The sequence below is a fragment of the Anas platyrhynchos genome, chromosome 4, assembly GCF_047663525.1.
Source record: "Anas platyrhynchos isolate ZD024472 breed Pekin duck chromosome 4, IASCAAS_PekinDuck_T2T, whole genome shotgun sequence".
In the NCBI taxonomy this organism is placed as follows: domain Eukaryota; kingdom Metazoa; phylum Chordata; class Aves; order Anseriformes; family Anatidae; genus Anas; species Anas platyrhynchos.
In genome coordinates this window covers 19,090,312-19,102,698 of record NC_092590.1, presented here as the reverse complement: position 1 = coordinate 19,102,698, position 12,387 = coordinate 19,090,312, and the positions used below count along the sequence as shown (strand labels likewise).

The following is a 12,387-nucleotide window of genomic DNA, read 5'->3' as shown; positions in this document are numbered from 1 at the left end:
TCCTCCTCCTCCTCCTCCTCCTCCCGTCCCCACCTCCCTCCCCCCGCCCTCCGCGCCGCCCGCTCCTCCCCGCCGCCACCGTCCCCGGCTCCCCGTCCCCTTCCCGTCCCCTTCCCGTCCCGGTCCCCGTCCCCGGCGGGCCGCCGCCCGCATGTCGTTGCTGCCGGCCGCCCCGCCGCCTCCTCCTCCTCCTCCGCCCCGCCGCCAGCCGCGCCGGATGCAGGTGAGCGCCGCCGGGGCCTGCCCGGGGAGCGGGGCCGCCATGTCGGGGCCTGCGCCGCCCGCCCGGCCGCGGGCAGCGGGGACCGGGAGCGGGGAGCGGGGAGCGGGGCCCCGGGCTCGGGGTGAGGGGGGCGGCGGGGGGCACAGGGTGAAGCCGAGGGGGAGGCAGCTCGGCTCCAGGGCGCTGCTGGCCGCGGGCGATAAGGCAAGGGACGATAAGGCGGGTATTTTTAGCCGCTGCCGCTCCTCCGGGATGGTTGTGCTGCACGATTTGTAACAAAAAAACAAACAAACAAAAAAAAATCACAAAGTGCGTTTCTGTGCGTGCCGCCTGCCCTGCGACAAAAGCCCAGGAATTCCTCGAAGCTGCACCCGGGTGTGCAGGGCCAGCTCTGGCAGGGGAGGAGCGTGGCCTCTGCGCGGCCAGCGCCTTCATGCCTCCCTTCTCCCCGTAACCACACCGAGCTGGGCTGGAACTGGCACAGAAATTGGTGATTTTATCCCGTAATGCTGCTGCTCCGTGCCCCGGGACAGCTCCGTGCCTCGCCGTGTGCCTGACCCGCGCTGCCGTGTCGGTTCATCCGCACACAACTTATGCTCGAGCATCCGCCGGGGCGTGAAATCTCCTGGCCCGCTGTCTTCAGAGCTGTTTGTGGGTGATAAAAGGCCTCCTGCAGCCGGCCCGTTCGGTTTAACTCAACCAGGGGGGGATTTTGCAGTGCTTTGCTGTCTGCTAAACACATCCCGTCAAACGCTTTCGGTTTTGTTCTCTTCTCGCTATTAAAAGCGAGAACTTTTGAGCACTGCGAGTGCCAAAGTAGAGCAGAACTTAATTTATTCGTTTCTGCCTTTTCTTCCTGCAGGGGCTCCTGCTTTCTAATTTAGTTTGTGAATTTAAAGTACGATGTCAGTGGATGAAAGGTGTTGCCACATTCCTGGGCTAAGTTTAGGTTTCTTCTCCCCTCGGAAGCCAGGATGCTAACGTGCCCACGACACAGGAGCAAGAATGCCGATCGTCAGGGTGTTGGTTGGAAAAAGTTCATTTGGCAGTGGCCTGAAAAACGCGAAACTTTGCGGATTCACTTTGATGGCTGTTGAGCTTCACACCAGGTCTATATGGCAAACTTCTGCTGGCACAGCTCTGTCTGCGAGCACGGTGACGAAGTGTGACCCGTGACTGACATAGCTGTGCCAGCAGAAGCCCCGGCTGTAGATGCAGTTATCTGCACAAGTGGACTTTTACTGATAGAGCTTGTTTTTGCTTGTAAGGGTGTTTTTTTTCCCTGTGCTGGTAGCAGTGGCGTTGTCAGGAAAGCACAACTCCTGCAGGGCCGAGGGGACCTGGTGTAATCAGCCGTTCTGCTGCCTGCCTCGGAAGGCAGGAGCGGTCAGTCTGAGTTCGGTGTGCGTGGCTCTCCTCTCCCCGCCTGCTGTCACTAGGAGCTGGGTAACTTCTGCAGTGGGAGTTCTCCACAAGTAAGTGGTGTTATGACTGCTACTTGTTTTCTTGCCTTGCGAGGGTATTTATAAAACTCCGTTTCGTGTGATAAGCTGGGATTTTTTTATCGTTCAGACTCTGGTTGTTTTTCATTACCGGTCTTATTTTTACAAAAAGCAAGGCAGGCTTGTCTCTGGGTTCGCCAAGCACAGCAATATTTAGCTCTCACACCAGTCTGGCCAGAAGTAAGCCAGAACGTGATTCCAACAAGGTGTGTGTGGACTCTGGAAGTGAAGTGAAAGGGAATCAGGGGAGAAAAAATAATTAATCTGCACACCCGGGTGAGTCTTTACTTAATTTACATCTAAAACATTGCAAAGAAAAACTTACAGTTAGGTAGCTCGCAGCAGCTGCTGCCTTTTGTGTTCAGAGTCAGCGTGCACAAACGGGGAGGCGCGTCTCTTCTTCCTTCTGCAAACATTTTGTTTTAAGTGGTAACATGCGTAATTCTAGAGCAAATTTCCTTTAACCACACAAACCCACTGCTTAGCTCAGCCTCAGTCTGCTGGAGGCTTTCAGGTTACATAAGTTTAAGAGGGGGGCTAAATGCAAATGAACGGTTTGCTTTTTCTGTACCAGAAGGAGATTCCTGAGCCGCAGAGGGGTGTGTGAGGCGCTGGGTGCCATCTGATTTGCAGAGCGCTGACAAAGCCGACATCAAGGTGGAGATCAGTTGTTTGGGAGCCTCAGGTGGCACCTCAGAAAACTTTAAAAAACGAGTTAAAATACATTTTACTCATACCTCCTGGATCTAATTCAGGAGGATTTGCTGTGGATTTACTACTTAAGGCGTTAAATGCTAAGCCTCTGCTAATATTTTTTTTTTAATTCGGTGCTTAATGTTGATGATGGCCTGTGACAAAGCTTACGTGCTAGGTACTTGCCTCCCTCCATCTAACAGGGTGTTTCTTCTGCCTCAAGTACACGTGTTAGAGCTGGTGAAACACCCACAGCTCTTAAGCAGACAGACACTCTCCTCTGCACTTGTCTGGGTGCAGTGTCCCACCGCTGGCTAGAGCTAGCAAGCTGCCTGGGCTGCTGCTTGCCCAACGCTTGCCCTGCTCGTTTGTGTTGTCATCGGGTCTTCCGTCACCCTAGCCAGCCGTGTAGAAACTGCGAGTGGATCCGAGAGCTGCGCCTTCCCCCCCATTTACCAGGTTGTAAATTCGCGTGTCGGAACGTGCAGCAGTCTCCGGGGAGCTGTTGCTGTCCCAGCAGAGTGCACTGGAGCCAGAAGGGGAAGCCCTGCTCTCCTCCCAGCCCTTGGCACGTGTTGGGCCCTGTGCTGAGCCGGTTTCGCTCCCTCACCTGGCGGTAAATAAACAAAGCAGGAGACGGAGGCTGCAGGGCGCTCCTGTTTTTGAGAAGTGGTGGCGGTTGGATCACCAGAAGGCAGCGTGTAACTTCATCTTCGGAGCAGTCCTGGGGCTTTTAGTGGTTTGTCTGCACAGCTCCTGCCTCCCACCTGTAATGGTAAAAGCAGAGAGGGTTTTAGGATGTTTCTTCATGGCTACCTTTATCTGATGACAGCAGTTCTGCACGTTAAAAGGCTCACACTTCCAGGTCTGTGTCAGTAAACTTCACACGTGCACTTCCAGCCACCTGACACCCCTCCAAAAAATGAACAGACAGCTCAGAGGGGACAAAGCAAACTTTGAAGGAACCTGCAGGAGGTGGCAAAAGGAGTCTATACACAGAGGATTTACTGGGTCCCTTCGTGCCTCTTTCAGGAGTAAGACCTCAGAGAGCGAGGTGCAGAGGGGACTGCAGGCTTTTAGCAGAACACGCTGGCTGGTTTTGCTGTAAGCTTGATACACTCGCAGAAGGGCAAAGTGACAGCTACCTGTGCTGGCACGGTACTGGACGTGACTCAGTTCCCATTATTTAGGAGAGGACTTACCTCCCAGGTCAGCACTGGAAACCAAAAAGCCCGACCTGGAATTGTTCTGAAGGAAAAAAGAAGTGCACTGGAGGAAGATCTCACCAGAAGAGCTGCTCCGGAGTCCTGGTCAGCAGAGTAACTTTTGCAGCCACTTGCACATCTCCGTACAGAGGATCAAGAAGTGATTTAACAGCATTCAGACGCTACCAGAAAGCTTTCCCTCTGGGGCTGAAAAGACACTCATTTAAAATACGATTAAAGCCAGGCAGAAATGCCTTATGTGATGTTCTACAAGAAACAGATTTTATACCTTTCGAGGGAAGGCATTAAATCGGCACTGATAAAAATTCCACGAGATGAAGAAGCAGCAGCTGCAGGCAGTTTTAGACACAGCTCGTGCAGGCAGTGAGCACGGCGATTCTGGATTTTGGAGACACAAAGTCGGCAGCCAGGGCCAGGGAGCAGAGCCCCATTTAGCTGCTGCGTGTCCTGCGAACGACTGGTTTAACCACAGCCTGTAACCTGCATGTGTACACAAGGAGCAGATAAGGCTGTGTGCTCTCCCTTCCTTTGGCATTTCCTGATGTAAATGATTAATGGCATTTTTGGTTGCACGGCGTTGCAGCTGGTTATGCTCAGCAGTTCACTGGAGGGTTTTATCGTCTTTCTGCCTGGTAAGGGGGCTTTCTACGTGATACTTGCCCTGAGAAGGGTGTATAAAATAGGATTAGAAGGGCTGTAGGACTGTCTGCAGATTTCCTAGGGTGTGTATTTCAAATAAAGTTAACTGTGTGTGTTGTCTGCAGGCAGGTTTCACAGATCTACAGCACTTGTACGCAGTCATGTTAACAAAGGTGTTCAGACAGTCACACACCAGGAGAGAAATGAAACACTTCTCCCTTTTTTGTCCCAGTAAACACGTTGGGGAATGCAAAATGCTGCCGCTTTGAGCACAATGGTGAGAGTAGGGTCAGGGGAGAGAGGAAGAGGAGGGCTTTTTGCTCATCGCCTTGCTGCTGAAGGCAAGGTGAAGCTTGCTTATGACATTGGTAAAGGTGGCGGGGTCAAACCTGGTTACCTGAGGATCAAAACAGCAGCAGGCTGCCTCCCATTGCACTGGATCCAGGGGAACTCTCGTACAGCTTTACTTTTTTCACCAGATTATCTGTCTTGCCTACAACCATCAGCAGTGCTTGTTCCAGAGAGAAAAGTTGCTGGTGATGTCAGCAGAAAAGTCGTGTGGGCAATGGGAATGCCACCCAAAGCTCCTACCTACCTGTCCTTCATCCTCACCACCCGTCCTTGTCCTCACCACCAGCTCTTCCACAGACACTACTGCAGGTCGGCACCTCTCCGGTCCCTTCTTGCAGCCAGCTGAAACTCAAAACCAATGTGAATATTTTAAACACTATTTAAAGACAAAAGAATATTTATTCACAGGTTGAGGCAGCTCTGCAGGTAATGGAATAGAGACGAACAGTTAATACGCTGTTGCTGCAGAGAGAGTTTTGTTGTGAGCTTTTGGGGGAGGCAGGGAGGGAGACCGTTTCCTCAGGAAGCAAGGAGAAAGGGGAATCGCCTTCTTTCAGCGATAAACGAGCCGTGTCACACAGCTACACACAGAAGGGATGCTTGGCCTGCACCTTGCAGGGTCACAGGATTGGAGGGGAAGCTTTATCCCTGCCTAAAACAGTCTCCTGTTTTTAAGGACATTTTAAGGCAACTCCAGGAATCTGCATTACTGACGGGTCATCTTAAAACGGAGGCTTTTATGGGCTGCTAGGCCAAGTTCTGTAAATGCTGAGAAGTGTGCCTTCCGGGTCAGCTGGAAGCACAGAAGACATTTGGAGCAATGCTGTAAAGTGAACCCTTCTTTTCTTTATTTTTATTTTTTGGCTTTGCTTTGGTGGCAGGGTCAATCCAACAGACTTTTTTAGTTCAACAACTTTTACTTACAAGTATGAAGAGAACTACAAAAACATCCACTGTTGGTAATAGTCAAGATCTGTAGATTGTGCCCAGGTTTGCTGTTTACCCTCCAAGGCAGCTGACTGAATTTGTTAGGTAGTTTCCCCCTTGCTTTTCAGGAATGCTTCCACCTGACTGAGCATCTTTGTGACTTCTAATCACAGATTAGTTTTGCTTTTTTTTTTCTTCCTGAGAAATCAATCAAAAAGCTCTTCCAAAAGGCTCTCGCATTGCTCTGAGTGCTGAGAGAAGCACATGGAGGAAGACTTCCTTCTCCAGAGTTGTGGCTATTTTATTTTTTTTGTGGCAGGAGAACTGTGAAAGGGGGAGAGCAGACAAGCTGCTCTGTGTGCTTGGCTCAGTGCTGTGGTCCTGTCTCGTGTGAACAACGGGGTGGAGAGGTCTCACAGGTTTTTAAGCTTTCGGTTATGTGGCCTGCAGCTGTTCCAGCTTCTGGTGCTCAGCACAGAGGTTTCACAGCCTGAAGAGGTGTTTGAGAGTTTCCGTGGGGAATTTCTTTTACCTTTCTCGGTGCTTTGGGCACAGAGAGCAGGAGCAGAGTTGCAGTGCTCGGGGAAAGCGTGGCGTTATCACCTGGCCATCTGCGGGCAAAACCGCGGGCAGGAACTGCTGCCAGCGCTGCGAGACTGCAAGCTCGCCTGGCTCTTCGGAGAGGGCTTGTTGGCTAGCTTCTTGTCGGAGCACGTAGTGGCTCAGCTCGTACCCAAACGACACAGGCTGCTGCTGAACAGAGCTTCCTGCTGATAAAGAGAAATGTGAAACTTAAAACTGATTGTCACGGGGCACAAAGGCAGAGTATTTGTCCAAAAAGTTCTCTCCGGGCAAGGGAAAACACTTCTCTTTGGCGTTTTCGTAGAGGAGAGGAACTGACCAGCCCAGGGCAGGAAAAGGCAGGCTGGGGCAGTGGTGGACGTAATTCCAGAGAACTGGGGACTTCTCTTTACTGGCTTCCTCTATTCCTTAAGACTCAATTTGTATTTACCCTGGTAGATGAATTTACAACCGGCCTTGGAAATGGGAGAGAGCTACCACAGGATGAATTATCCACCCAGCAGAAATTTCCACTTGTGAACGCCTTTCCTCTAATCCCTTTTTGTTGTGGAAAGTTAAGAAAGCAAAAGGAAAACAGGGCTAGGCAACTTCTCACATGGCAGCATAGCCAGAAGTGCCAGGAGGAGCTGGGTTCAGACCATCAGGTTGCCCTTGGCTTGCATTTTTTCCTCCAGACAAATTAGGTCTTACCATTGGGAGCAGTTAAATCTTTAGGCTTTTCATTTGTTTTTGCCTGTGCAATAACCCTCATCCTTCTCCATCTTAGTCTGGAGGGAAAGACTGGGAAGGAGGGAAGCTTGTCAGACAAATGAGGAATATTTTGAGTGGATGAGAGAAGCACACGCGTCAAGTATTTGAGACCTGCTAACATTATACGGGCCTTAGGACATCCATTTAATTCTTTGATGCATTTTTTGGTGTACAGTTTGACTTGAAGACAGTAAACAGTCCTGTAATGCCTGCGAGGTGTTTTTCTGCCTGTTGCAGTAACCCCTAACTGCTGCGGAACTGAGCTCCCCTTGCATTTGGGGGTGCTGCAGCTCAGGTTTACATTGATGCCATTCCTCTCGTGGTAGGTGCAGGTACAGCCAAAGTAGCCCTGGATGTGTACACAGGGAGATGAGTACAACTTTACAGTGTTTTCTACTTACAAAATTACGTGTTTTAAAACCTAGACAGTATTCCTAAACCCGTACCTGTCTCCTCTGTGTACCCACTGTGTCTGTGCTCTTGCCTTAGATGCTGTCTCTGCGAAGCAGTGGCGTGTGTGCAGCCCGGAGGTGAGTGCCGCTTGGTAGGACCGCTGTCTGAGCTCGGGCTCTTCTGTCGCTCCTTTCAGAGACCATCTTCTTCTTCACAGGCTCATGTAGCACTCGGATGCCCCCACGTCTCAGGGCACTGCCCCCCTTGAAAGGCAGCGCGTGCTGCAGCTCTTCCAGCAGCAGCCGATGGCTCGTGTAACTCCAGATCCGCTGCGAAGGACTGCAACCAAAACTCGGTGTGGTGGGGAGGGAAAGGGGATGCATGGAGGCCGTTCCGAAAACAAATGTCAGGGAACTCTTGAATCATCCTGCGTGCTCACGGAGAACCGAAAACTGATCTGTTTGTGGAATGTCATAAAAAATTGCCAAGGGTATTCCCTGGTGAGGCGGTGAGCACGCCTTAGATGCAATCCCTTCCAGCGGCGAGCGGGGGAACCACCCAAGCCTAACTTACCTTTTGGCAGAGGAACGGGCCGAGCTGGGCAGCTCCTGGCCGTGCCGCTTGCTAGCCAGCATACGCAGCAGGCTTCCCTCATGTTTCACTCTAATGGAGTAAGAGTGAGCATTAATCTTCATTCAGGGCAGCAGAATTAGCCTTACACTAACTCATATTTAGAGACAAGCATACCTTCACCTACCGGGGTCACAGCTCGCGTGCCTTGTTTTTGCAGGCAGGTTTTATGGGTGCTTGGAGCCAGTTAACCTTCAGATGTCCAGGGCTGGTTCTTCTGTTAGATGGGAATTCCTTGGTCCCTACAGAGACCATCTTGGGCTGTTATTGGCATCATTTCTCACTTGCCATCATCCTGGAAGGCAGCTAGGAGTACACGTTAATCATTAACATTGATTTTAAAACTAAACCTTAAGCATTTAGAGCTTAAGTTTGGTATAAGCGCACACAGGAGGAATTGGATTATCAAATACTGGAGAAGCTGAACTAACTTTTGATACCTAACAGCTTTTTTCTGGCAATCAGGCAAGCTTTCTTACTTCTTTGACTAAAAAAAAGTAAAGTACATTTAAATATGCCCTTCCAAGAAAGGGATTTATGCCTAGAAAGTACTTCATTTTTTAAATAATCCCTTTTATTTCTCCTCCACTTTCAGGCACGCAAGCCTAGTGTGGCATCCCATGGCCTGGTTAAACTGGACTCTAATATGAAAGGGCTATTTTTTTGTGCCAGTGATTGCAAAACACTTTCCACTATCGGTGTGCTATTATTCTTTGACTTTATTTTGACTAGTCCAAATCTCCCCATATCTGAACAGGGCAGGCTTTGTAACTTTAAAGCTGTTCGAAGCAAGTTTGGTGGTGGCACACTTCCACGTTGTTAATTATTGCTGCAAGGACCAGATTGCGAGAGATAAGCTGGCTGTTATCTCCCTATCAGGCAGGGAGAGTAGCTGAAGTGCTGCTGGGCTCTGCTTGTGTTGTTAGAGCGCTGGCAGCCTAGCGCGGAAAGGTTCAGATAGCATTGTAGCCACGGAAGTAATCGCATTCATTCTTTTCTCCCAGCACAAACTTTCTTTGAAGGATGAAAGGTTATTGATGATTGGCATTGTGTTTTAAAGAAAGGAAGCAGCGTTCATCGAGCAGGCCCCTTCAGAGCTGCTGCAGCAGAGTGCACGAATTAATAATTCTGGGGAGGTTCTGCTCAAAAGACGGATCGATCGCCGGCCTCTCTCCAGCTATTGATCCCAAGGAGCTGAATGAGCCAAGGTGTTGGCTCAGGACAGCCTGAACAGGCTCTTTGTTTCCAAGCGAGTGGCTGAATGAAGTGAGGTGTAGGATTAGGTTTGTCAATACAACAGTCCCTTCCCTAGAGGCTGGGAGCGATGCTAGTAAGCTCCAACGCTTTGAACCTGCTCACTGCTCAGCGTTGGAAGTTTTCCATCTCCTTGGTCCTATCAATGTCAAGCAGGTAGCACGAAAAGCTCCTGCTCTCAGCTGCAGCCACGCAGCGCTGCTTTTCTTCTGTGCTCACAGCCCAGGACAGCGTTTTGTCTCGATGTTTGCCATGCATCAGGCAGCTGCAGTGGCTGCTTCCTTCCCCAGACCCCCAGTGACTTTAGTTCTTAATCCTTTAAGCCACGCTGCCCCATCTCATTAACAGACCTGTGCTCTCCAGGGATGGGGAGGCGCTGCAAGTGGGTCATTTCTTTGAACTGGTGTGGGACACTCGTGTAAACAAACACGCTGCTTAAACCATCCCTCTGGGGGCTCCTGGTGAGATTTAGCAGGGTGGCTGTTGGAACTGTCTTCTCTCCTTGCCCCATAAGAGCCTGGTATGCACGTCTGGTAAACGGAGCTTTGCTTTTGAGCAGGTACCTACCGCATATTTGCATGTAAACTAGTCCCTAAGAACCCTCCTTAAGGTGACAGCTATAAAACACCTGCACACAAAGGCAGGCATTACTTACGGGGACTGGATGCAGATGTTCAGGAGAGGTCATGCACACACTGAGAGGTAACAGACCATTTCGAACAGAGCAGAAGCTACTCTTCCTAAGAGAAACTGAAACATTAACTCAATCCAGAAATTAAAGTGACTACTTAATGCTGCGTAGTATTTCCACACAGTAAAAGATTCAGCTGTTCTTGTAAACGGGGCTGTGACACAGAGGAAAAGGAAGGGTGGCAGCCTGGATTTTCTTGCATTACCTGCAATTTAAGGAAAGCCTCACTACTTCATTTAAAGGAGATGAGGGAACAGGGGGAAATAACTCGTGGGTGTATGTCAGTAGGACAATTAGCATTTCAGTCAAGTGCCAGTTGGCTCTGAAATTAACAGAATACAGCTAGTTCCCTCCCTTCCCACTCCTCCCTTTGGCTTTTGCTCCTTTTTCTTTTTGGTGACTTTCCTGTGCTTCTCTTGGCTTTTATGATCATCGCTGAAGTGATAATGTGAAGCCCTCTGGGACCCCTCCCCCACCACTGAAGTTGCTATCAGCTGCAGCATCCTGGCTACCTGTTGCATTGCATGATTCCCCCTGCAGATGAATTTCTCTGTGCTCGGGCTCGCACTCCGTGTCAAGGCAGCGACGCCAGAGATGAGCAGGAGGTGGGAAGCCTCGCAGGATGTGGTTGCTGAACGTCGCTGCACCCAGCTGAACATCTTGTTTTGCTTGCCTTGCAGGGGCTTGACAGCACGTGGGTGAGCAGAGACAGTGCTCTAATCAGCGTGCCAGGCACAGGCAATTTTGTACTGAAAACGAAGCAAGTTAGGGTGACAGGGAACGTGTCCTCAGCCCTGAGCACAGTCGCTTCACGGGGATTTGCCAGACACTGGTACAAACTGCTGCACCTCCTGCATGACGGGGAGCTCGCTGATGAACAAAGAGGGGATTGCCTGTTAAACTGAGCATATGAAACTTAAATAGCCTCCTCTTGCTGAGCCTAATCTAAGTACCATGTGGAATAAAAACTAGGGCAAAATTTGGACAAGTTCCATGTATTGTCGCCGTGCTTGTTGTTGACATGGACTTGTCACCACGCTGCTGGGCTCGCTAGCTGGAGCGTGTGGGTGCAAGGCCAAAATCCTGCAGTCAGTTTCTTACAGAGTTGCCACCACTGATAAAGGCTGCAGCACTCCCTGAATCGTCAGCCCAAGGCAGCAGTTGCTCCACGAAGACTCCTCCTGTCTGTGTGAGCTTCTCTGAAGCCTGGCGGATGTCTGAGTCTCTACTGATGCCCAAAGAGGTGACACTGCCAGGCAACACTGTAGTAAGAATCTGCTCCCTTCTGCTTTTCAGGGGAGAGATGCCTCTTGCCTGATTACAGCTGGGAATAACAGCTTCTCATTCACTCAGCATCAGTACAGAGATCCCATGACTTAAGTCTTCCTAGTCTTCTACTTATTTCACTTCCCTGACCCACCCCCCATTACGTGGATAGGAGATTGCATCAATCATGATATAAAGCTACACTGGGCCTTGAAGGAGCTCTGCCACGGGTGGTTTTGATACTTGCAAGTAAGGCCAAAGCAAGCTGCTTCAGAAGCTTTTGTTGAAATATTTTCTACATCTAATATTTACCTTGATGATGGAGCAGAGCGGGGTTATAACAAAGCATTCAGCTTGCAATGTGTGTAGATTCAAGAGCTTCAAGTTAAGGAATTCAAATCCTGGAGCTAGACCAAACAAAGATATCTTTACTCTCAGTAAAGTAAGTTTGTTTCCAGATGCATGACTGATGTGGTTCAAAACCACCTCCATGTTACCTTGCTGTATTTTTCAATACATCAGGAGTTAAGAACACAAGTGGATGTAATTTGCTAACAGCATTCTCCAAGCAAGGTCCTGTCTTTTCCACTTGGAGCACAGATTTTTTGTTTTAAAAAAGCAAACAGTGCTGAGGCTCTGTCTACAGGTTATAGAAGAGGCAAAGTTTGTTGCTACAGCCTCAAAAAAAAGATAGAAGTAAATGATCCTAAATGGAGCAGATTTCCAAAATTCCCCTAGCTATGTGGTTTGGGGCTCTTTCTGCTAAAGAAAAGATTGCTAATGAGTGGAGATCAATCCTACAACAGTCCTACGGAGTTCATGTAGAGAAACCCTCTGTATTGCAGTCAGTGTGCCATCAAGAGAAAGTCTTCTTGAATGGATGATAGGAAAAGAAATACATCTTTTTATAGATTTATAAAACAAAGGATTTTTTTCAGTTGCATTTGTGGACTGCATAGTTTGTTGCTAGCTCCATGGTAGTAAGCTTGAAATTGTAGCTGTTATTTCTAAGACTTAATGTTAACTTCAAATTTGGTCTTCTGCCTTGTGGTATTTTCCACTTTGCTGTTTTTTTGAGCTATCCTCCTGTCGGTAGGACATTTACATGTGCTCAAGTAACCTCTATTTATTTTAACTGCACTTCCAAAGATTGTTTGAAACCTCAGTTTTGGGAAATGACCATAACAGAAAGCCTATTTTCTCTTACTCATTTAAAAAAAAAAAAAAAAAAAAACCACTATGAAGAGGTATTTTCATTCT

The 12,387-nt window shown here is 49.2% G+C and overlaps 2 protein-coding genes across 12 annotated transcripts in view; one reads left to right on the top strand and one right to left on the bottom strand.

Annotated features, from left to right (window-relative positions):
• Positions 1-38: 38 nt before the first annotated feature.
• Positions 39-12,387, top strand: part of CNOT6L (CCR4-NOT transcription complex subunit 6 like) — a 30,586-nt gene continuing 18,237 nt past the window's right edge. Inside the window, exons 1-2 of one of the 2 annotated variants that reach the window (XM_027456096.3) lie at positions 39-223; positions 7,383-7,423. In XM_027456096.3, the coding sequence (XP_027311897.1) occupies positions 152-223; positions 7,383-7,423 (113 nt within the window). In that variant the 5' untranslated portion in view covers positions 39-151. The remainder of the gene's footprint in view (positions 224-7,382; positions 7,424-12,387) is intronic. The other variant, XM_027456097.3, reaches the window with a different exon arrangement.
• LOC106018832 (growth-regulated alpha protein-like) overlaps positions 235-12,387 on the bottom strand; it is a 58,315-nt gene continuing 46,162 nt past the window's right edge. For 3 of the 10 annotated variants that reach the window (XR_011808922.1, XR_011808926.1, XR_011808924.1), the window contains exons 11-13: positions 8,034-11,534; positions 7,860-7,949; positions 1,985-7,743 (exon numbers count right to left, since the gene is read on the bottom strand). The gene's annotated coding sequence lies outside the window, so the exon portion shown is untranslated. Of the gene's footprint in view, positions 1,945-1,984; positions 7,744-7,859; positions 7,950-8,033; positions 11,535-12,387 lie in introns of those variants that run through there. The other 7 variants (XR_011808931.1, XR_011808930.1, XR_011808923.1 and 4 more) reach the window with 7 other exon arrangements.